At 37.9% G+C, this 26,589-nt stretch overlaps 1 protein-coding gene across 1 annotated transcript in view; it reads right to left on the bottom strand.

The window, feature by feature from the left end:
• Nucleotides 1–26,589, bottom strand: part of TMX4 (thioredoxin related transmembrane protein 4) — a 58,477-nt gene that overhangs the window by 24,021 nt on the left and 7,867 nt on the right. The window contains exons 2-5 of the mRNA XM_062203879.1: nt 16,705–16,820; nt 7,484–7,529; nt 5,258–5,386; nt 2,220–2,265 (exon numbers count right to left, since the gene is read on the bottom strand). Coding sequence (XP_062059863.1) covers nt 2,220–2,265; nt 5,258–5,386; nt 7,484–7,529; nt 16,705–16,820 — 337 coding nt within the window. The remainder of the gene's footprint in view (nt 1–2,219; nt 2,266–5,257; nt 5,387–7,483; nt 7,530–16,704; nt 16,821–26,589) is intronic.

Raw genomic sequence — 26,589 nt, 5'->3', positions numbered from 1 at the left:
AAATGCAAAATATAATTATGGGGCTGTTAAATTTTACAGCATATCTTATAAAACTGTGTTTTTGGGTCCCCTTTTGAAATATCTGGAATGAAATTTAAAATATACATATATATATATATTCATATCACATATACTCTTTCTATCATGAAGAATCATTTAGAATACTTAAGTATTCTGAAGCAGATCATATTTTATTCTCTAAATGGCTCTTTTCTGCAATTTAGTGCATCTACATAGAATCCATCTGTGTTGCCCACAACTAAGCACAGTACATACAAACATAAAATACATATTCTGGCCTTGAAGCACTTTAATTTCCAAACACTATAATCATTCACATGATACAATTAAAAAAAGTAATTCCTGAACTCTTTTAAACTAATCAATAAATGTCAAGCTATGAGGTCATATATATGTATGTATGTATGTTTGTATACTATCTTTGAAAGAAAACTTTCCCTTATCAATCTGTGAAGGCCATGATCAACTTCACCTAATCTCTTCTTAACCTACAGAACAAATTCATTTCCTGATATGCACTTATCAAAGGTTCCATGCTAAGAGCTTACTGTCAACACTGCCTGACATCTATCTATTACAATTATCTTATGAAACAAACATTACAATTTCAGAAGCCCAGACAGCTATCAGGCTATAAGTCTTTGTCAATTTTCTTTTATAAAGATTTATTTATTTATTTGAAAGGCAAGGATACGGAGAGAGAGGGAAGAAGAGGGAGAGAGATCTTCCACCCACTGGTTCACTCCCCAAATGGTTGCATTGGCCAGGGCTGGGCCTTGCCGAAGCCAAGAGCCAGGAGCTTCTTCCAGGTCTCCCACATGGGTGGCAGGGGCCCAAGGACTTGGCCATTTTCTGCTACCTTCCCAGGTACATTAGCAGGGAGCTGCTTTGGAAGTGGAGAAGCCCGAACAGGAACTGGTACCCATATTGGATGCCAGTACTGCAGGTGGTGGTTTAACCTTCTATGCCACAGCGCTGGCCCTGACTTTGTCAACTTTAATGTCAACACACTGTAAAATGCAAAACCCCTTACTCTCTATTCCAACTATGCAGTTCATAATGCTTAGCCCTTGGTTAAACATCTCACCAATGTCAAGGAAACAGCAAGAGGAAACCATGAAACAATCAAACTCTGGAGGGAAAAACACTGGTTTATGTTTAATGTGAGAAACAACTTCTCTCTCCATGAAACCCAGTGAAACCTGAATGAAAAAGACTGAATCTAAGTCTTTAAGAATTAAGTCTTAATTAAGAATTAAGTCTTAATTCAATCTTTATATACATATATTTTATATATATAAAAAATTGAGAAAAGCAGTTATAAGAGGTCATTCTTTAATTTCTCTCAATAACATTTTTATGTGTGACAAAGAGTCTGCATGAGTTCCTTGAATACTAAGTTCCAAAGCTGACAGCATGACCTATGATTATAGCTTAGAAGACTTACACTGGGACTCATATCTAAAGATTTTTTAAAAATATTTTGAGCTGTATTAAATTTCAAAGCAATTGTGTTAAATCTAGTTGTTGGACTTGGTTCCTCATATAGAGGAGAACAAAAGTTTGTGGGACATATTCAAGATTATGTAACAGTTCAACATTTTAACCTCAGTAATTATTGCAACTAACAGAAATGACTCAGTGAAATCATATAATCACACATAGAAAGGGTCTGAGTTTTTTTTAATAATGCTTTTTCTTAAAGACCAATTAGTAAGTATTTTAGCTTTATGGACCGCAACTCTCTGTGTCTTTGTCACAATTACTCAACACTACCTACTGTAGCACAAAAGCTACAGTACGTAATCATGAACATGACTGTGTTCTGAAACTTTATTTATAAAAATAGGTGGCTCAGACACTGGCAGCAGTTGGCTGACCCCTGATGTGAATTAATTCTAGGCTCAAACAACCCTGATCTGTAGGGAGATCTGTCAATGGGAAAATAAGGTGACATAAAGGACAAAAGCCCTTTTGCTTGGTTAAAGAATTTCATCGATGATCTAAGAAATTGTGATTTTGACACAGTAATTTCAGGACTTGTTCAGTTCATGCCCTTCGACACAAGACTTATTATCACTGGAATAGCCATATGAGAGCAGATGTGTGACTTAAGAGGAAAAGTGAAATTGTAAGTGTTTATTTTCCTATTCCTTAATATCTATATTTTATTCTGTAAAACTTCCAAGATTACTTACCCATATCTTGCCAGAGATGCTAAAAAGACCAGCCATTCCAGACATCCTAAAAAGAAATGAAGAAAAGAATCAGTGATCATGTATACTATGACAAACAAATTGTAACTCAGGTCAGGAGGACTCTCCCTCTACTTCTTGCCATAAATTGTTTCCTTTCTAAGATTCACTTCCATTCTACAGTTTCAATTCTATGGACAGTATTTGACTGACTCTGCTGCAAATAACATTCTAATTCCTTGGCCCTCTCTCCCTTCATGGTACATACCTGGTAAATATCCAGATGAGCAGTTGAATACCTTTGGGGAAACATCACAAAACCAGCTGACTGTTCTGGCTGCTTCACAATCCAACCCTAAGTGAACAATCAGTATTGCCCAGGCCTTATTGCAGGTTTTCTTTTTTAAGGCTTTGAGACAATAGCTGATTTCCTTTTCCCTCTTTTCAAACTTCACAGAACTATTTTACTTCCACCCCTACACTCTGTCAGTTAACAAGCACTACTCATATGTCACTGTGAAACCAGAGGTCAAATGTGATCTCTTTTATCTTCCCACCACCAAATCCGAGCCTGGTGTACAATGGCATCTGCCTTCTCTTACTACAATAAAGACTGTTGTACCTTACCACAGTCCAATTTCTCCACTTGTGCCTTGTCTCCTATCACTTTTGTTTTGCCAATGACTTGGTTCTGTCATTCCCTTTTATTACATTAGCAATTCTCCCTTCCACATTGATCACGTGGCTCTCCAGTTTCTCAAATTTCTTCAAAGAGTAGTCTACACTTGCTCTTTCTTCTTCCTCACCAGATCTTTAATCCATTTAAACCTGCCCTCCACCCCCACGGGGCTCTGACACTACTTAAGATGCTTCCTGGCTGGCGCCATGGCTCAATAGGCTAATCTGCTGCCTGCAGTGCCGGCACACCGGGTTCTAGTCCCAAATGCTGTTCCGGTTGCTCCTCTTCCTGTCCAGCTCTCTGCTGTGGCCCAGGAGTTCAATGGAGGATGGCCCAAGTGCTTGGGCCCTGCACCCACATGGGAGACCAGGGGAAGCACCTAGCTCCTGGCTTCGGATCAGCACGGTGCACTGGCCGCAGCGGCCATTGAGGGGTGAACCAACGGAAAAGGAAGACCTTTCTTCTGTCTACTCTGCCTGTAAAAAAAAAAAAAAGATGCTTCCTTTAATGTCTATGTCTTAGATCAGCTCTCCTTCACCTTTTAATAATACGGGGCACAAGAGGCTATTCCTTCCTTCTGGAGCATCTTTCACTTGGCTTCTGGAAAATGGAACAGCCTTGGTTTTCCTCCTGCCTCAAGTAGATATTCATGTTCCATTTTCTTTTGCTGATTCTTTCTCTACCCTCCTCTTAATTTGGAGATGGCTTGCGGTTCAATCCCAAGTACTTTTTTTTTCTTTCTAGGTGTTCCCTTCCCTCATGAGTCTTTAAACACCATGTATGTTTTAAATTTGTGTTCTTGAATTCTCCATGGAGATCCATATCATGTATCCAATCGACATGTGTATGATATCTGCATCTGTAGCTTAAAATGTCAAACACAGAATCCTTGATTTTCCTGCACCCAAATCAAATGATACAAGACCCACTGAGTACTCAAACCAGAAACTGAGAGATTCTCATTGGTGAATCCTTAATCTCTTTCACATTGGCATGTCCACCTTCAAAACTTATTTTAAATTCACATGTTTTCTCCATCCTCACTGCTGCCATCTGAAAACAAGCTACTATAATGAAGTTTGACAGCCTTCTAACCTCACCCATTCTTGCCCTCTCCAATCTCTTCTCCTGGGAATTAACTTCCCATCACATGTACTGATAACCTCCAAGATACTCACTGGGGCCACAGGCTCTGCATGCTCTGGCTTTGGTTGGTCCTCCCTACACAGCTTATACTACTCTGCCTCCTTGTTGCTCAGCCTTAGCTAGCACTTTGCTTCTCAAGCACACCAAGCTCTTTGCCAAACTGGGGCTTATGTGCTACACCCATTCCTAGGAACATTCTTCCCCTGCTCTTTACCTGGGCGAAGTCCTTCTATCCTTTAGTTCTACCTACCATTATAGTCCTTCCCTCAGAGTAACCTCTCTGAGCCCCTTATCTACAGCAAGCACATGACTCTACACTTTGTTCTCTGTACTAGTAAAGTACATTGTTATTTTAGCCACCCTACCAGACTATGATTCTTTGTATCTTTGGTTTTTGTATACTTTGTCTTTCTTCTTCACTTTAAGTTTTCTGAGGGGAAGACAGGACTCATTTCTATGTTGTTCACTATTAAATACCTAACATTTAAAATAATACCTGGCATAGAATCAGTGCTCAGGTAATTACAAAATGAAATGCTGGAGGTGAGCTGCTTTTACAGAAATTTGTTTCCTGAGTGTTAATGTAGATATTCATAGATTATTTATTACTGTAATATTGCACAATTTGTTCCTATTTCAATAGGGATATTTCTTATACTTATATATACTCATATAACACTACAAATGACAATTCATATAAAATTACAACCACTGTGACAATTACTAAGGTTTAGCCTTATTTACCTGAACAAATAAAGATACAGTTTTCCCCAGCAGTACTCTGCTAGGTACTGGCAAATAAACCGCAGACTTTATTTTTCACAGACCAAACAACAACTCTTTCAACAACTGTAACTCAAGAAAGAGATACCTCCCATCTTATTATTAAACTTAAAAGGAATGAAGATGGGCAAATGGTATTTTAGATCATAGTTTGTAAAGCGAAAACAATTGACATGACTTGGGGAAAAAGCTGGAGGAGAGGCTTTCTGTAACCCCTCCAAATCTAACTGCTTAATTCTCAGTATTCCAAAACTAGCTGAAACACATGTGGGTCACAATATCAGAAACACTGCAGGGGCCAAGTATGGGCATGTGTGGTCTGGGTAATCAAAAGTGAATATAAAGAAAAGCGTAGGGTTTCAAGGGCAACAGACTAACTTGGTACCTCTTGTTTTAATTATAACACCTTGTCATTAAAAAATTAGCAAGTTACGTCAGAGAAGCTGGAGATTTCCAGCCAGTCAGAGGCTCAACTGATTGCCATTTTTTCTCTAAGATGTAATTCTGCAGGTCTTCAAAGATTCCTGGGCCACGGTAACGGCGGAATATTCCATCCTTTGCACTATAAATTATAAAAACAAGTAGAAAATTAATCCATCAAAATAACAGGTGTTACAGCTAATAAAAATCAAAATAACTATCAAGCATCACATGAACTGTACTTGAATTTTAAACTGGCTCAAATGAAGAAAAAATATACTTAGCCTCAAATCAGAAGCAGGCATAAATTTTAAACTACTATAAATGAAAAATGCCATAACTGAAAGCATTAAACACTTAGCACAATTTTTTTTAGCAGTGTTTAAGATGCCAATTACATTTTATTATTTTTGCTACCAATTATTTTTTTCTCTCACAATAGCAAAGTAGCCATTGTTACCAAGTTAAAAATACTGTATCCACATTTCCAAATTCATGTCATTCAAGTCCTTCCTCCTCCAACAAAAAATTGTTGTTGTTTTTTTAAAGCTTTATTTAATGAATGTAAATTTTACAGGTACAACTTTAGGAATATAGTGGTACTTCCCCCTATACCCACCCTCCCACCCCACTCCCATCCCACCTCCTACTCCCTCTCCCATCTCATTCTTCATTAAGGTTCATTTTTAGTTTATATACAGAAAACCAACTCTATACTAAGTAAAGATTTCAACAGTTTGCACCTTCACACACACACACACACACACACACACACTGTATAAAGTACTGTTTGAGAACAAGTTTTGCAGTTAATTCTCATAATACAACTCATTAAGGACAGAGTTCCTACATGGGGAGTAAGTGCACAGTGACTTCTGTTGTTAATTCAACAATTAACACTCTTATTTATGATGTCAGAGGTACTAGTCATGAGATGCCAAGGTTATGGCAGCCTTTTGTGACCACAAACTCCGTCAGTATTTGGACAAGCCCATAAGCAAGGTGGATGTTCTCTCCTCCCTTCAGAGAAAAGTACATCCTTCTTTAATCAAATATCTGCCTTCAGTCTTCCCTCCCTCTCATCTTTTGCTCTTCTGCCAATCAAGCTTCCCAGGGTAGAATCTTCAGTTGCCATTTTCTCCTCTTTATCAGTCACTGACTACTCAATGAGAATGAGGATTCAGTTCCCACAACTCCACAGAACCTGATCCCCAGTGACTCCTAAATGCCATATCCATGGGCACTTTTCCTTCACTGTCACTGGCACTGTCCATTACTAAACACCTTTGCTTTCCTGTTTATACTTGGCCTTTAAGACATGAGCTCTCTGGGCTTCTTCTATGACCAAGCCTTCTCAGTCTCCTTCACACAATGTTTACCTTAAAGATGTCCTAATGCTGCTTAGCCTTGGGTCCTTCAGGTTCTATTCGTGGCCTTTGTATGTGTTCTCTTTAGATGTATTTCAATTGTTATCCACCTAAATGCCCAGGAAATCTCAACATGTATCTCCAGTCTAGATCTTTCTTCTGAGCTGTAGAGCTGACATCAAACTGTGACCTACACTTCTGTGGCATAAGTATTTTACACTGTTTTTGCCATTCTGGCATCTATTTCAATACCTCATCTTATTTGAATGTCTCCTTTTTTGAAGTCCTAGCAAGAGCATTTACTAATTACACATAGCCGATTGATAGTCACCAGAGACTCTTCCCTCCCATGACTAATCAGTCACAAAATCACAAACCTCCTAAGTAGCTATGGAATCAATATTTTCCTTTCTCTTTCCCTCCACTACTACCTAAACCTCCAAAGACTCATCACCCAGCATAAGTGAAACACACTTCATGGGCCAGCCAAGCAGAACTAGTTATTTAAAGTTCTCAGAAGGTACTTCATGTTTCCTGGACTTTTACATGCTATCTCCTTTAATTAGAAAGACCTTCTCCACCTTATCGGCTTAATCCATTCCACTATATATTAAGAATCATCCCACTTTTCATTTCATCAGAAAAATCTTGTTTGACTTCCTGCTCCCACCTAACCCTCCTTGAAATTAGTTCTTTCTCCACAGCACTCCAGGCATTTTCCCCCCCTAACAGTGATTAATCAGAGCAAATCAGTCTTCTTCCCTACAGACATTATGCTGAATGTATAGTGGTCAGGGAAGACAACTCAGAGTTCCTGCTATGCATCTACTGACTTCTAATCTTTACAAGGCCAGAAAATTATTCAAACTTACTGAAAAAATGCTGGGAGCGTGGTGACAAAGAAGCGGCCACTAAGACCTATATAAAACAAACATACACAAAAAGTTATGTCAAAATCAGAGTAACCCAAGTACCTAACTTAAATTCCAAGAACATATACCCTTGAGCTTTCTTTTCTAGTCAATAAATAAAACTGATGCAATTACTGAATCACATTTATTATTTAATTAAATAAATTGTATTTTTGCCCATCTTTATTTACCTAGCACTTTCCAGTCATTGACATACAACTTGCTTATCTTTAATGGGTTACCTTGGAATCTTCTGGCTTACTCCTCACTTGGAATTGATGGAGACTGAAAGGACAGATTACAGAGTATACATCCCAGGTAAAATACTAACTTCCCCATTTACTAGTTTTATAGCTTTGAATAAATTGCTCAACACTTCTAAGTGTCACTCACCTCATATGTAAAATAGGCATTTTAAAGCCTAAAAGAATTGTTCTGAAATTTAAACTAGATCAAAAATACTAACATCTTAAAAAGGTGCCTGGCATACAGTGAATAACTCAATAAAGTATAGGTATTTTTATAAAAGTTACCAATTTATGAGAATAATAAAAATATGTGAAATAATTAAAATTTTGTAGGAGGGTCTTCAAAATTCATGGGAAATGCAGATTATGAAAAACTATACATGGATTTCAAAACTTGAATGAAAATTAACTTGAATCCCATTTTCAACATACTGTTTTCAGTACCTTCAAAAAATCTTTGCACATTTATAAATCTAGCAATACTGTATACAGAATACATGTACATGAGCCATATTTTTTCCATCTGTCTTGTGTCTTACTGGATACAAAATGCATATACAAAGTACAAATGCTAAGCTACATAAAGGCAAATAAATCCCTTACTCACTCAGCAGGTAATTATGAAGAACCATTGTTCTAGGGACTATAACTCTTTAGTGTTCTCATAGACAGAGCTTACAGTCAAGAGACAGATGGAAATAATCAAGTAATCATAACTATGACTATAAACAGACTCAGATAATATGAAGAATTGGGGCATTTAACAAAAAGCCTAAATGAGACTAACATAGATCACAGACCCCTTGCCTTTTAAATGTTTGCAAATAGATGATATTTATGTGAGCATCATGAGTCAGTAAAAAGAAGGAAAGCTAAAAGATTCTCCTGGCCAGCAGGGAAAGATGACAGAGATATAATTTTACTACTTTTTATCACTTCTACTTTTCCCACTATAAAAACAATTGACAAAATCAAGCACCTATCCAAATCAAGTCACTCAAATTTTACATCTCGATGGTCACTTATAATTTGAAACAGTGGAAGCTTTACATTTAATAAAATAATAAATTTGTTTTTACCTATTTTATAAATTAAACCAATATTTAGTGTAATAATTGAGTCTTCCATAAGGATTCTTTTTTTTTCCTCATGTAAACCAAGAAGTCTCCAAAACATCCCATGGTACTTAAAATACAGTACCCTGGGTTGAGCAGTAAAAGTCAATGTCACAAGAGAAACATTTGCTATATAAATGGGTCATTGTATATTAAAAATAAAAAAGATCATATCCACAGTAACAAACACAAGTGAGGAACAATGTTTAGTCTAGCAGTTAACAATGCCCACATCCCACATCAGTGTTGCTGAGTTTGATTCTTCACTCTGGCTCCTGACTCCAGCTTCTACCAATGCAGACCCTAGAAGGCAACAGTAATGGCTCAAAAACAACTGGATTCCTGCCACCCACATGAGATATCTGGAATGAGTTCTCAGCTCCAAGCTCTAACCCCCAAACCCAATACCAGTTGTTGAGGAATTTGGGGAGAAAGCCAGGGATGGGAGTTTGCCCCTCCCCCCACCTTCTTCTCTGCTTCTCTCTGTCTCTTCCTCTCCATTATCCTCTCCTCTTGCTTTCAAATATTCTTTTATAAATTAAGAAAATGAAAAGTAAGATGATCTTAGGAAAGGTTAACTGAAGATTTTAACAAGCGTTATATTACTGTTTACCTCCAACATTGCTTAGATTTCAACTTAGTAGGGACAAGGGATCTTGTAACTTATTTCCTATTCTAAATTGCCAAGGAAGAACTATTGGTGTACCTATGGGTTTGAAGATTATTCTATGCTTTTTGTTTAAAACAATCAGTACAAATATTTTCTTAACTCATTTCTTTTCTAGCTGTAGATTCTTATGACTATTCAAAACTTCTATCTGCCAACAGTCGCGGTGTTAGGGAACTGTGTAAATGGAATGAACAAGATAATGGTTACTTACCATTTGTACTCAGATTTTTATTTGAATAAACACAGAGGATTTCTAACAATTCTTATGCATTATTCAAGTGATTTTTAAATTTTTAAGGTATTTATTTATTTAAAGGCAGAAAGACAAAGAAAGAGACCTCACATTCACAGGTTCACCCCCCAGATGCCCTCAATAGCTGGGGCTGAATCAGGCCAAAGCCAGAAGCCAAGAACAAATTCAATCTGCCTTTCCCATGTGGGTATCAGGAGCCAATCAGTTGTGTCACTACTTGCTGCTTCCCAGGGCACACATCAGCAGGAAGATGAAATTGGAAGCAGAGCCAGGACTCAAAAACAGATACTCCAACATAGAATTCTGGTGTCTTAACCATTATGCCAAACAGGTACCCATAAAGAAATATTTTATCTTGCTTTTTAAAATCTTTAATATGTTCTTAGACATTACTGACAGGCAATCATTTCAGAAGTAAGTAAGTACAAAAATATTTAATAAACATATTTAATTACAGAATACACAAAACAGTATTTCCAGATTCAGGACAACACATACATGGAATCAAATCCTACTTTGCCTCTTGTTAGTTTAGAATCTGGGCAGTTAATTTAAACCTGTTTGATCTTCCATGTTCTTATTATAAATGGGCACCACAATTTATACCTTATAATAATTTTAGTATTAAATGATTTTAAGATTTTAAGTTCATAAATCATATAAGATACAATACCTGACATTTAAGGACTAAATTAATGCTAGTTACGTTTTGTATTTAAATCACTGGCTAAGTGAAAAGATGTTAACAGATACAAATTAATTTAATCTCAACTTCTTTGGAAACTGTATATTATTTTAGAAAGCATAAATGATACTCTTGCTAATAAGTGATTTTCCATGAAAATGAATGAGTAATGGCCGGCGCCACAGCTCACTAGGCTAATCCTCCGCCTGCGGTACCGGCACACCAGGTTCTAGACCTGGTCAGGGCACCGGATTCTCTCCCGGTTGCCCCTCTTCCAGGCCAGCTCTCTGCTCTGGCCCGGGAGTGCAGTGGAGGATGGCCCAAGTCCTTGGGCCCTGCACCTGCATGGGAGACCAGGAGAAGCACCTGGCTCCTGGCTTCGGATCAGCACGGTGTGCCGGCCACAGCGCGCCAGCCACAGCGGCCATTGGGGGGTGAACCAACGGTAAAGGAAGACCTTTCTCTCTGTCTATCTCTCTCACTGTCCACTCTGCCTGTCAAAAATAAAAAAAAAAAAATAAAGAAAAAGAAAAAAATAAAAAGAAAATGAATGAGTAAAAACAAAATAAGAAACAAAGTAACACACCATCTCTGAGACTTTTCTGCATCTTTCCAGTTCAAGTTAGAGGATATAACAGGATATTTCTTCCAAAATTGTAGGTTATAGGTCACAAAAAAATGTATTAAATTTATAAAACGTTCATTAAAAATAAAGATCACACAAGTTGTAACACCTCATGATTGCTTTCAATTAGATTTCTTTGTCAATATTTCTTCAAATGACAGCCATGTGGAATATTAATAATAAGGCTCAGCATTTAACTCAGTATGAGTCTAGTTTGCCGTCTCGAATGACATCCTGTCATTGAGGATGTATTCAATAAAATATAAAACAAAACCAGTAAAAGCCAAAATAGTCCCTGGATTATGACACACTACTAAACCTTTGTATGGGAAGTTCATCTCAAATAACTGTCACTTCTGAGGAGCTGAAAGGCATCAGACAGCTCTGAGTCTCATCTCAGTTCTCCAGAAATGTATGCTAATCTTAAATGCTGATGCTATGAGGAGTGTGGAGGGAGAAACTACAGTATGAAAAGTTAACACAGGAGCATCTGAGAATGGAGAGGGACCAGCTGATATCATGGCTTTAGGGTTTCAAAAGCATAAATGTGGAACTTGACAAAGTGTTACAACAGTATCGCAACAGCTCATTTCACAGTTTACATAATTATCAATGCAACAGACTTCAGGAAGTTCACTGCATGCCTAAACAAGTACACTGCTCAACCTTTAACTAAGCAAGTGCACTTCCCAACCTTTAAATAAAAAGAGCAACAATGTTTGACCACAAAGTCTCCCAAAACTTCTGCATGCATTTTTTCCTTTAAGGGTAACTTCTACTTTAAAATGAAGACTGTGGTGCAACATGCAAGAAACATAAATCCAGAATGTAAAAACATTTTAAAATCTGTCAGAAAGCTGTAACACATAGAATAAAAGAAAAAGAAGTGTAAGTTAGAAAAAATAAAATATGGAAGTAAATTATATTTTGATATGTGAAAACAAAGCAGAAATTATTTAAGGTCAATATTAAGAAAACAGAGGTAACTAATAGCTTTTGTTTAATTTATTCCCTGTGTTCCCTTGGCCATGTTACTAAACCTCTTTGAACTTTATCTTTATGATTAAGATAAAAAGTCTGTTCTTCAAAGAGTTTTTTGAAGGTAAAACAACTAAACATGTGAAACACCATTACAGTTTGATATACTCACTAAACATTAGTTATTATCACACCAAAACAGAGCAGCAAAAGGAAAACAAAATGAAAGAACCTTACCTTCAAGACAGAAATAATGTTGTCAATATAGCAGAATATAAATACCAATTTTTATAATTACAATTTTTTTTAAAAAGTAACACTCTAAATCCAGTATGAGAGAGTGGCTTCTGTAGTAACTTGATGGTTTTAACACAAGGCTGATTCTGGGCAGTGGTAGGGGTCAGCCTTACCTCTAACCTAGTAGAACAGCCATCACCCATGTGCGATATATGAGAAACTGCTGTTTTTCTGTCCCTGACAAATAAGCTCATTTGCACAGAACAGAAGGTTCAAGTACATAACATTAAATTCAATTTTTCTCATTCAATTAAACATCACCTGATGTACAGGCAATGTAGTATAATCTAGTATAAGGCCAATTCTAGTCCTAACTTCACATCTCAGCTGTAAAAATCCAACATGCTTATAATTCCTAGCCTTGGTAATTCTGCAATTTTCTGTTTAAAATACCTAAAATTATAGAAGACTCACAGACATAACTAAAAAGTATGTGAGAACACTTCAAAAACCTTTGCTTTTTCCTCTTTTTAAATTTTACATACAAATTTTTTTTTTATTTTTTTATTTTTTTGACAGGCAGAGTTAGACAGTGAGAGAGAGAGAGAATGAGAGAAAGGTCTTCCTTTTTCCGTTGGTTCACCCCCTAAGTGGCCACTATGGCTGGCGCGCTGTGCCGATCCGAAGCCAGGAGCCAGGTGCTTCCTCCTGGTCTCCCATGCGGGTGCAGGGCCCAAGGACCTGGGCCATCCTCCACTGTACTCCCAGGCCACAGCAGAGAACTGGACTGGAAGAGGAGCAACCGGGACAGAATCCAGCGCCCCAACCAGGACTAGAACCCGGGGTGCCAGCGCCACAGGCGCCGGCCAATGCAAATTTAAATTTTACTTAGCAAAAATGTAAGCTTGAGGTAGGTATTGTGGGATAGCAGGTAAAGCTGCCACCTATGACACCAGCATGCCACGTGGGCACCAGTTCAAGTCCCAGCTGCTCCATTTCTGATCCAGCTCCCTGATAATGGCCTACAAAAGCAGCAGAAAATGGCCCAAGAACTTGGGCCCCTGTCATCCTTGTGGGAGACCCAAAAGAAGCTCCTGGCTTCCTAACCCTGGTTGTTGTGGCCATCTGGGGAGTGAACCAGCAGATGGAAGTGATCCCTCTCTCTCTAATGCTGATTTTCAAATAAATCAATCAATCTTAAAAAAAAAAAAAAAGAATGTAAGTTCTGCAAGAAGCTAGACCTATAACGTCACTCTTCACCTCTGTATTTCTGGTATCTCTGGCACAAGGTCTGGGCCATAGTGGGAAATAAAATATTTTTTGAATAAATACATTATTTCTAATCCTTATTAAAAGACTGACAGAATTAAGCTTGCAATTTAAAGTAAAATTATAAATTTAAAACAGTATAATTTGAATGAAATGTCTACATGAATGTGGAATTCTGTCTCCCAATTTTTAATTACAAGATGCAGCTTTTATGTTTTTAATCATTTAGGATTCTAGAGGTTTTGCTCTTTAAAAATTGTCCCAACAGACAAAACAAATAATTACCTCTCTTGCTGGACTATGTTTTTTTCACTATTGCTATAGAATACCAGACCGAAGAGTTTTGTTTATTTCTTGTTTGACAAATACTTCTAGGATATGTAGTTTATTTGTATATACAACTATGCATCAATGTCAAATGTTTTAAGACAATTTTCTCTTAATTCATTTAAGAACTTAATTCATTCACAATGGAAAAAAAATAGCTGTAAGTCCGTATTTTTAGATGGAAACACTATACTCAATTAAACATTAGATATGTGGATCTACCACAAATTAGCTGTTTGTTCTTTCAATTCAAATCAAGCTGTTAATTCACAGCAGCTATACCAAATGACTAAAATGTGAATTGGCCAGTTGCATTTTTAAGAAACTCATAATAAATGTAACTAGTGCCCAAATCTAACATCTCACAATTGATTTGATTGGACTCAATACACTAAAAAATAAAAACAAGGTTTCGGCAAAAAGGTAATAAGTACAATGATTTGATCTCCAAACAGAATAACTCACTATAAAACAGCCAATACCATAAACAAATAACTATAATTCTCCATTTCTAAACAGAGGATGGGCACAGGTGACTTTTTTTCAAATGCTTGCAAAGGTGGAGACTGGAGGACTGATGGCTTTCAGTAGAAATCTCATCTATGGGTTTGCCAATACATCCATCTTAACATACATCATACATTTTATTGTTCAAGTAATTATTACTTTATGCTTTGTACGTTTTGAACTCATAGTTATCACAGGAAGATGAACAGCTACTCTTTCAAGCCTACCTTCTTTTTTTCCCCCTTATAAAATGATTCAGAGGTGCCAGCACTGTGCATAGCAGGTAAAGCCTCCACCTATGGAGTTCAAGTCTCAGCTGTTCCACTTCCTATCCAGTTCTCTGCTACAGCCTGAGAAAGCACTAGAGAATGGCCCAAGTCCATGGGCCCTTGCACCCACGTAGGAGACCTGGAAGAAGCTCCTGGCTCCTGGCTTCGAATGGGCACATCTCCAGCCATTGCAGCCAATTGGGGAGTGAACCAGCAGATGGAAGACCTTCCTCTCTCTCTGCCTCTCCTCTCTGTGTGTAACTCTTTCAAATAAAATAAATAAATCTTTAAAAAATAGTAAAATATAAAAAAAGATTCAGAAAGTAGAAACTGAATGTTAATAAGAACATATGACTGATAAAATGGAAAATGGCCAAATTTTAAAGATTTTAGATCATAAGAGCCAGGCTTTTCTTCTCAATTTACATATAAATCCAGTTTTTTTAATTGCAAATACAATAAAATATGTGTTTCTTTTCAGAATTTAAAGTCTCCGTTTTCTCTTTTTACTCTTTGAAGTAAAAGCAGCTATCTCTTTAAAAATGTTATCAGAATTAACAAGTATAGATGGAATGCTAGAATTAGAAATTCTGAAATCCACTGTGGAATATCTGATTGAGGCAAGATCACTATGTATCTTAAACCCCAAAGTATCATCCCACAGATTATCTGCTTATCCCAAAGATGGGATGTTTCTTCCTAGTTGAAATAATTATAGTCACCACTTGAACCAAGTATTCAAATATATCATCACTAAAGGTGATAGTATAAGCCTCAGGATGAGACGCATATGAACTCCTGGTACCACCAGTGAAGTACTTTTACCATGTATGTCTAATCTCAGTCATACCTTGGTAGGGTTTGTTGCTGCCAAAATTGATGTTGAGGTTTAGCCTGTAATGTACTGATGTTGGGAGATGAGGCATTTAAAGAAAGATTAAAGCCTCTCTCTCAGGCGTGAATTCTTCCTCTCATGGGACTAGATTAGTTACCATGAGATCAGGATGGTATAAAATGAGTTTGGCTTCCTTGGCTTACTCTCTTGTTCCCACTCTCACACATGTGCTTTCTTCCATACACACCCATGTCCCCTTCCACTTTTCCTTCAAGTATAGCCCTCGTAAGAAGCCGGAGAGATGCCAGCACCTACCCAGCCTCCAGAACCATGAGTCAAAAGAAAACTTTCCCTTCATAAATTACCAAGCTACTATTTTTTAGAATTTTGTTAGAACAACAGTGAATGGACTAAGACATGTCTGTGGGCCAAACTTACAGTTACAGAAAATACAGTTAAATGTAACCATAGGCAGAAGTAGGGAACTTTCTTTTCCCCAAAGGGCCATTTGGATATTTATAACAGTATTCATGTGCCATACAAACTTATCAACTTAAAAACTAGCCTGCCGTAAACATTGAATTTCAAGTTCTGCCTGCAGTTGCCTTGGCAGGGCCAGACTAAATGATTTTACAGACTTACATGGCCCAAGGGCCACACATTCCCCACCTCTGCAGGAAGCACGTAGGAAAATACTGGCCTGGTGTCTCTAGAATCTATGTCTGAAAAAGTAGGGGAAGGGGAAAATTCCAAATTGAGAGAGACTAAAAAGACCTAACAACCAAATGAAATTTGTGAACCTTGAATAAATTCTAATTCAAAAAACTATAAAAAAAATCTGTGAGAAAAAAAATCATGAAGATTTTAGCATGCTAAAGAATTAAAGGATAAGGTATCATGATACCTGAAACTTACTTTCAATTGCTCAGCAAATAATATAAATATGAACATACACATATGTATAAACTCACAATAATATAAATAAATACACACATATATATGTATAAACACACAGGTACATAAACAGATTCTGATATGCCAAAATGTAACCTATTGATTCAAGGTGGCCACTTCACTGTGTAATCAACATCTTAGTCTTTTAATTTTTCCAGCGGCTTGCAAAAGTTAAATAACTTTTGTATTTATAGTGAATGTTTACAGTACCCGGCTCTTGAATGACATCCACTTTCCCCACGCTGATATGCAGGACTTCCCCATTCTTAGCAAATGTCTCCCACTCTGAATCAGTCTGCTGGCAGGATGGACACCATGGGGCGTAACTGTAAGAGAAGAAGAGCTTATCGATAAAATACATGGAAAATTTTATGAAATGAAGTTGGGAAGCAAGAGTATTTAAGTTAAAAAAAAAACTTCTTAATTAAAGGGAAATATAAAAGTAAGCTTTTCCAAAATCACTTGATACAGAAAAACAGAATATTTTTCCTCTAAGAATTAATGTATATGTATCAATTTTAGAGAAAAAAATTAGTCAAAGTTTGAGAATATTCTCAGGAATTATTGTAATGTATAATGATTTGGGGAGTAGGTATTTAACCTAGCAGAACAGACTCCTGCATTCCATATTGCAGTTCCCAGGTTCAGTCTCCAGATTAGGCTCCTAAATGTAGCATCCTGTTAATGCAGGTCATAGGAGGCTGCAATGATAGCTCAACTAGTTCAGTTCTGTCACTCACATGGAAGAACTGTACTGAGTTCCCAGCTTCTCGACTTCAGCCTTGACCCATGCCCAGACATTGTGGGCATTTGGGATGTGAATCAGTGGATGACTCTGAAGCATGTGCCTCTGTGTCTCTGCCTCTCAAGTAAATAAAAATATCACAATTCAGTGTTACTACTATAATAGATCCAAATTTTGTCACTTCTCAGGTAGATTTTGATAGTGAGCACTGTAAGCGCCCCATTAAAGGAGGACAATTTTTGCAAGGGTACCCCAGAATTAGCCAATTCAAGTTAGATCCATCAAAGTTACAAATCTGATGTGCAGAGACAGAAAGGCTTATCACTAGTGCATTCTCAGGAATGTTTTGAAATATCTGAATATGGGGTAGTTTGGACCATTCCAAGAAGGAAAGCAGAAGCTATAAGCTAAACCCCAGACAGTCAATACTTTCTTAAATAGGGGTTAAATATACTTGTACCTTCAAGTTACAATCTGTTTTTTACACTCATCTCTTATTCAAATACCAGTAAGCACCTTGTTACAAGTTAGGGTTACAATTGTGAAAAAGATATACTTGGTGCCTCCTTTCCTTATGGGCTGTACAATCCAGAGATAAACACAGAGAAAAATACAATCCAGATGGTATATCTGTGCTAAGATTAGCTAAAGGAGGAATGACAACCAGCCATGGGTCAAGGAAGGCCCTAATCTAGGTGGAAAGAATATGTGTGAAGACTCAGTGCACTATAAGAGAAGCATAAAAAATATTATCCACAGTCATTTTAAGTGATTTTTTAAGTGATCAGAGTGGTTTTTTTAAGATTTATTTATTTACTTGAAAGGCAGGGTTACACAGAGAAGAGAGGCAGAGAGAGAGAAGGTCTTCCATCCATTGGTTCACTCCCCAATTGGGCACAACGGTCAGAGCTGTGCTGATCAGAAGTCAGAAGCCAGAAGCTTCCTCTGGGTCTCCCACATGGGTGCAGGAGCCCAAGGACTTGGGCCATCTTCTACTGCTTTCCCAGGCCATAGCAGAGAGCCGGATCAGAAGTGGAGCAGCCAGGCCTCGAGCTGGAGCCATATGGGATGCTGGCACTGTAGGCAGTGGCTTTACCCACAGCACCAGCCCCTACCCACAGTCTTAAAAAAAAAAAAAAAGTTGCATTCAGAATCAGCGTTATTTGAAATTCTGTGGTAAGCACTAAACAGGAAAAGAGAATTATGATCAGATTTACATTTGGAAAAATCTTTCCAGTAATTATGTAGGTAAAGGATCAGAAAAGGTCAAGATTGAAGCAAAGAAAAATTGAAGTATGAACAACCATCCTGGCAATTTTAGTGGTTTCATTTGGTCTTCCCCATGTCCTGGAAAACATCACAAATATTCAGACCACAAAGCTCTGAAGTTCCCCAGGATTTAATCTGAAGATGTTAAAAATGCAAACCCAGAACTGCTTGGAAAGTGGTAGGTTGAACAGTATCCCCTTGAAAGATATGTCCAAGTCATAAACTCTGTTACCTGTGGATACGACCTCACTTAGGTTAAGGTGTTTTGAAAATATAATAAAATTAAGGACCTCTAATGAGATCCTCCTGGATTTAGGGTGGGCCCTAAAACCAGCAACAGGTGTACTTTTAAGACAAATAAGAGGAAACTGACAAAAAGCAACAGAGTGAAGAGCATATAGAGATAAAGGCAGAGATTGGAGTCATGCAGCTACAAGCCAAATCAGCAAGGTTTGTCCACAGTCACCAGAAGCTAGAAGAAAGGCATGGAACAGACCTTCCCATATGTAATAAGATGCCAGGCCTGGCAACACCTTGAGTTTGGACTCCTGACCTCTGGAACTGCAGAGAATAAATTTCTGTTGTTTTGAGCCATCAGGGTGGTTATAATTTGTTCTAGCAGCCCAAGGAAAATTATACAGAAACTAATTTTACTTTAAATTAAAATAAATTGAGATCAAATAAGCCTTCTAGAGACTGAAAGAGCTGGCAACACTGTGATTAATACAAAATATCACAAACAATAACATATGCTAGAAATTCACTTTACAATATAAACATGACACAACTAAAAGGAAAATTATCATTTACAGAATAATGTCACAAAAACACAATGACACAAGGGAAAAATATTTTGTTTTGCTTAATATTTCTCAGAGGATAAAAGTTGTAGTTAAAATATATCAATCAATGCTCACAAAACAGAACAAGATAGACCACAGGGGAAAAAATAAATTAGACATATTTTTAAAATCTACTTAAGCTTTTCAAAATAAGCCTTTCATCAAAATATTGAGGGAATAAAGGAAAAAGATAAAATATCATTAAAATGTTCATATACAATGGGTGCATGTTAGAGTAAATAAATTGCGCCACTAAAGGGTAAGAGAAAAGGAGAAATAGATGGAACAAATTTGCCAATTTATCAATGACTACTAAATTTAGATGACAGGTAAATAGGGGCTCACTTTACTACTTCTATTTCTGTGTCCATTTCAAATATTTCATAAATTTTTATAGATCAATATCAAGTTGTGAATTACCAAGCTGAAAATTGTAAAAATATCAACTGCCTTTCATCTTTCTTTTCTTTTCACAATTACGTTGTTTTCACAAAAAATGGCACCTACTATTTCTACATTATAAAAGGAAGGAGGCTTGGGAAGAGAGACAGTAAATGCCTGCTTGGGGTCAGTACTGTGGCATAGCAGGTTAAGCCTCCATCCATGGCACTGGCATCCCATATGGGTACCAGTTTGAGTTCTGGCTGTTCCACTCCCAATACAGCTCCCTGCTAATGCACCAGGGAAAGCAACAAAATATGGCACAAGTGCTTAGACCCTTGCCAACACAAGGGAGATCTGGATGAAGCTCCTGGCTCCTGGCTTTGACCTCATCCAACTCTGGTTGTTGCAGCCATTTGGGGAGTAAACCAGCAGATGGAAGCTCTCTCTCCTCTTTGTCTCTCCTCTCACTATAACATCATATCTCTACCTTTAAAATAAATAATAAATCTTAGGAAAGGAAAAAAAGAATGCCTATTTAAAAAATCAAAAGAGAACCCCTCCCAAACACACACACACACACACACACAATACTGCCTTAGGGAAGGAAACAAAGGGGGAAAGTGCTAGACAGGTCAGACTCCATAACAAGACTTAGGCTTAAAAGGGCTGTCAGATCATCATTTTCATATGGTTTTAAAATTCTGAAATACACACTAGTATGTTGATAATACAGTTTAAAAGTTAATGGGATTTTGGAAATCCAAGATGGCAGAATAGGAAGGGAGCACATTGATATTCTTCGGCAAGACACAGGTTAATAAAAGTGGAGATACTGCAGGGTCAAGGAAGAGTAGGAAAAGAAACAGCAGAGGAAAATCTTCCGGAACTAGTGATTCACAGTGGACCTGCGTGGAGAGCGTGGGAGCCCAAGTTCGGGACACCAGCAGCAGACTCAACGCACCAGCGCTGGAACGCGAGGTGAGACGAACCTCCATAGCCCGAGACACCAGCGGGCAAGCGGAAAGAGGAGGCTAGAGGGAACGAGGCTTGAAACTCCGTGGGGAAAAGTTCACCAGGCTAACTAGAAGAGATAGAGGGAAAAAAAAAAGTGACCGAAACGGACACGAGATTCTCTCTCTCCGCTCACCCCTCAAGGGCGAGCAAGACAAAGAGCAGGCGCCATTTTGGACATACCTCATAAGCAGGGCGACCTCAGGTCTGCACCGGCCCTGAGCCTAGCAGAAAAACCTGACTCTGGGAGGAGGGGTGAAATAACTGGAGATTAGCATCTAACTTGGCAACCCAGTGGGAGACTGCAGGAGAATTGGAGCCCACACCAAGGGCAGCAGAGATTCCCTGTGTGGTCCTTGGGAAAGAGCTTCCAATCTCTGGCTCCTGTGGGTATATCATTTGCCTGCTAACTACCTCCAATTACATTCAGCTGTGCGGAATTACTTCCCTTTTAAATCAACAAAAGAAAGAGACATTTACCACACCTAACCTGGGAGTGTCATCTTGACACACCCTCAACCCTGAGGAACCAAACACAGCTCTCAGTCCACACCCATCTCAAGCCTCTAAGGCTCCACCAAAAGCAGACAGTCCACTTAATATAGAGCCATAGTATAACAAGAAAAAAAAAAAACACCACAGTGAAGAAACCAAATATCTCCAACATGCCATACAACAAACGCAAAAACCGAGGTAACAAGAACAAGGAAGACACTATGACGCCCCCAAATGAAAAAAACACCCCAACTCAAGATTATGAAGATGATGAGATCGAAGAAATGCAAGAAGCAGATCTCAAAACATTGATAAGAACATTAAGAAGTTCCCAAAAACAAATTCTTGAACTACAGAAATCCTTAAAGGACAAGATAGAAAATCTCTCTCGTGAAAGTGAAATATTAAGGAGGAATCAAAATGAAATGAAACAACTAGTGGAACAAGAAATGGTGATTGTGACGAGAAATCATAATGAAATGAAGAATTCAATAGATCAAATGACAAACACATTAGAGAGCCTTAAAAACAGAATGGGCGAAGCAGAAGAGAGAATATCAGACTTAGAAGACAGAGAACAGGAAAGGAAACAGGCAAACCAAAGAAAAGAAGAAGAAATTAGAAATCTAAAAAATATTGTCGGGAATCTACAGGATACTATTAAAAAACCCAACATTCGGGTTCTAGGAGTTCCTGAAGGCATGGAGAGGGAGAAAGGATTAGAAGGTATTTTCAGTGAGATACTAGCAGAAAATTTCCCAGGTTTGGAGGACAGAGGCATCTTAGTACAGGAAGCTTATAGAACCCCTAATAAACATGACCAAAAGAGATCCTCACCATGACACGTCATAATCAAACTCACCACAGTGAAACATAAAGAAAAGATTCTAAAATGTGCAAGAGAGAATCGTCAGATTACTCTCAGAGGATCTCCAATTAGACTCACAGCAGACTTCTCATCAGAAACCCTACAAGCTAGAAGGGAATGGCGAGACATAGCCCAGGTACTAAGAGAGGAAAACTGCCAGCCCAGAATATTATATCCTGCAAAGCTCTCATTTGTGAATGAAGGTGAAATTAAGACTTTTCATAGCAAACAGAAACTGAAAGAATTTGTTGCCACTCATCCTGCCCTTCAAAAGATGCTTAAAGATGTGTTACACACAGAAACACAGAAACATGGTCACCAATATGAAAGAAGGTAAAGGAAGGAAACCTCACAGCAAAAGATCACAGGAAGCTCAATTTCTCTTTGACATAGAATTAAACTCTGATGCACTGTTAGAGCAATGTGTTAAAGTAATCTATTATGTTCTCTTGATGTCTGTTAAATTCTAATTGTTCAAAAACAGCTGAATTTTTATTAAGAGCTATGGGTTATTTAACTATGTGCTTATTTTCAAAGACTTGAATAATCACCTTGTAACAATGATCAAATTTGGTCTATGTTATGTCATGATTTTAAGGAATCTTAGTTCAACCAGATATTTTGGATTTTGATATTGGTCTATTATGCTATGTTATATGTGCGTACATATTGTATGTCCACATGGGGAAATTTTATTAAGAGTTTTATTTTAAATGGCTTTTAGATAAGATTGTCCATAAATTTAAGCTGCTAAAATCAATCAAAGATACATTTTAATTTGTGTGACCTGAATCTGTGTATCATATGTTTTAAACTTGTTGGTAGAAAGAAACTAAAAACATTTTATATGGTTGTGCTTAAGTTTACTGGTTAAACAAACTACACCATCTTAGATATTTAAGAGGTGTTTTCAAATACGTGATTCTTAAAATTTATAGAAGGCATTGGACCTTCTGGTAAATGTTTTATTAAGTTCTTATCTAAGGGTTGAAACGGTTTGCTAAGTATTCATGTAATATTGCTATTGTCAGCAAGCGATCTAGGACTTGCTCCCTCATTTCTCTATTCTAAGCCCAACTTGTTCTTTCATTTCTCTATTCTCTTCAAGGTAGGGAACTAATTCTATTATGAAGGAATCTGTAGGACGCACAATTTAATCTTTAGACCTTATAAGAGATGGCTAACATTTTTCTGTAATAGCATAGCCAAAATAAGAGCTTAAATAATAATCTCATAGCTAGATTCACATCGCCATCAGCGAAGTATACAGTAAGTAGAAAAAAAAAAAAACCTCCCTTTCAGACCAAAGGGAAAGAAAGTTTTAAAGTGAGAATATAATTTTCCTCATGGGCATTGTCTACCTTAGAAAAACTACTACAGAATATGCCTGTGACTATAGACTTGTAGTTCAGGCCACCGAAGATTAGAGATGGGACATGGGCACTCCCTTGACTTGCATCCTCTGGTCTGCTTTAACACAAACCAGGAGGAAAAGAAAGCTAGACATCAGAAGCAATGGGTGGCAGGCCTATTAATGGCTGATCTGTACGGTGATCTGCCCTCAAGGAGACCCAACAGGCCAGTCCACTGCAGTGGCTTTCAATGTGGTAAGTCTGGGCTTCAGCAGAAGTCAGCTTGTGAAGAGCCCTGGCAGCTCTGCCAAGAGTTGGGTCACTGGAAATGGACCTGCCCTGGAGTCGAAGGATGCCCAGGTCAGAGCCACAGATCTTATTGGCTCCAAGCTGAAAAGCCCTTCACTCAGCCCAACTTCCAAAGTGACCACTGCAGCTGAGGGTATGGTCAAGTACGGTCAGCAACATTGCAGGCAGAACTGTAAATTTCTTGTTAGAGATGCCACCTGACTTTACCTGGCCAGCTCTCCTCCCAGGCCAGCCAAGTAATGAAAGTCAACAGAGTGCCTTCCCCTAGGAGGTTCACACCTCCCTTAGGATATACCCCATGTGAAGAGATAGATAAGTCTGGGCCTCTTAACTTACAAGGCCTAAAGCCCACCAGGTTATTATCAAGCCCCTTCTATCAGGTTCTATTTGCCTCTCAATCAGAAAACTTAATTGTAGCTTAGACAGCACCTTTCTTAGCTCCTCTAATAATGACTCTGTCCTTTGTTCTAGACCCTGTCTAGTGCACTTGGGCCTCATTCCTTTGTAATCATAACCTCTACTCTACCACCAATGGCTCTACTCCCAACATGTGTGTACTGATGGTCCTCTTCCCCACTTAATGCTGTATAATTGTTCAGACCTGGTAAATGCCACTCTTAGGATCATTGGTTACTATCCTCACCCTGTCTTTTATGACCTTGTCTAAATATGATCAGAGTCGGGGAACTTGGAAGGCTTCCATAGCCTTGGCAACTCATGACGACAGCCTAGGGTGGTTACTGGTGCCATAAACTAGAGTGTCAATTTGTTGGGTCAACAACAGGAGCCACTGTGCGCTTGCTCCTGATGTGGGATCTCTGTCCTTAATGTACTGTACATTTTGATTTAATGCTATAACTAGTACTCAAACAGTATGTTTCACTTTGTGTTTCTATGTGGGTGCAAACTGTTGAAATCTTTACTTAATGTATACTAAATTGATCTTCTGTATATAAAGAGAATTGAAAATGAATCTTGATGTGAATGGAAGGGGAGAGGGAGCGGGAGAGGGGAGGGTTGCGGGTGGGAGGGAAATTATGGGAAGGGGAAGCCATTGTAATCCATAAGCTGTATACTGGAAATTTATATTCATTAAATAAAAGTTAAAAAAAAAAAGTTAATGGGATTTTGATGCTCATGAACTAGCATTAGCGAATAATAAAATACTGAAACTGGATAAGAGTTTGATCTTCCACATTATAAAAAGGTAAAGGGTGTTAAAAAAAAAAAAAAAACTAAGAGTAGGGGGAGAGATGCATTTATCTTAGGAAAATCACTGAAAATCATGCAGAGCAGAAACAAAGTATAGCCAAAAGCCTTGCTCTTCCCTCTCTAGAGCCAGGCCCCACAATCAGCAAGACTTCTAGCTCCTTAAATCTTTCCAGAAAAGACTATGACATCCAACTCCAAAGTCATTCTAAAAGTCATTAATCTTCTTATCATAGCTCACTGTCCAAGACTTGAGATCCAAGAAACAAGAACCAAACCTGCTGACATCTTGTAACATGTTTAAAAAAACAAAACTTGTACCTCTACAATTCCAGGGGAGTGTTTGCCAAATAAATAAGTATATTAACCTTAATAAAAATTATATTCTTCCTCTGAGAAAATGGTTTTTCTAATATTTTCTAAACACTAAAATGGCAGATGAGACTGGGTGAGGCAGATGGCCAACTTTAAGGGGAAAAAAAGGAACACTGAATTATTTAGTATACTTCAATATACATTTCAGAATACCAGACAAGAGTTCTGCTGGAGGAATCAGGAGCAACCATGAAATAACCATGTGATTCTGGGCAGGTAAATAATTTTTCCACATTTTAGCTTCCTCACCTATAAAACAGGAGAATAACTGTAGCTTTCTTACAAGTTTTTTTTTTTTTGAGATTACTAGCACATGTAAAGCAGGTACACATTAAAAACAATCACTAATACAAATTATATTTGCAATATTCCACTTGGTTTCCATGAAGCATTAGCTCATCTGAACTTTACAGACTCACTACCAAAAGACAAAATCGTTTTACAGACTGTGTAAGGTTACTTAAGACCACTCAGAGGTAGAAACCAGATAGAGGGATTTTTGTTGTGGTGTAGCAGGTAAAGCCAGCACCTGCAACACTGGCATCCCATATAGGCACACTGGTTCAAGTCCCAGCTGCTCCACTTCTGATTCAGCTCCATGGGAGCTGGGAAAAGCAGTGGAAAATGGCCCAAGTGTCTAGGCTGCTGCCACCCACACAGGAGATTTAGATGAAGCTCCTAGCTCCTGGCTTCAGCATGGGGCCCAGTTCTGGCTGTTGCATCCTTTTTTGGAGTGAACCAAAGGATGGACGATCTATCTATCTCTATGTCTGTCTCTCTGTCTCTCTCTCTCTCTCATCCTCTCTCTGTAACTCTGACCTTCAAATAAATAAAGCTTTGGAAAAAAAAAGATGGAGATTCGATGCAATAAAAATATTCAAGGTAATAAGATGCAACAGCAACAGGGAAAGATAGCACAAGAGAGGAGACATGACAAAATAAGTATCAAAAATAAGGGAAAAATTCAGCACAATTTAATAAACTTTATTTACCTAGGACTATATCTGCCTACAAGTCATGGGCACAGTTGTTACATCACAATAATTATTAAAATCCTACTAACTTCATAATTTCTAAAAATCTTAGTCTCTGGTTTATAGATAAACTATCATATATACTTAAGTTTTGGTGAAACTGGACTTTGGATATACAATTATGATATAGCCTCAGATATGCCATTGAGATAATTTTGTATGTAGCTGCTACCGTTTGTGGAACAGTTAATGGCATCATTTT

Source organism: Lepus europaeus, chromosome 10 (assembly GCF_033115175.1).
Source record: "Lepus europaeus isolate LE1 chromosome 10, mLepTim1.pri, whole genome shotgun sequence".
Lineage (NCBI taxonomy): Eukaryota > Metazoa > Chordata > Mammalia > Lagomorpha > Leporidae > Lepus > Lepus europaeus.
Note: the sequence above shows the minus strand (reverse complement) of the source record. Positions and strands in the feature narration are given on the sequence as shown.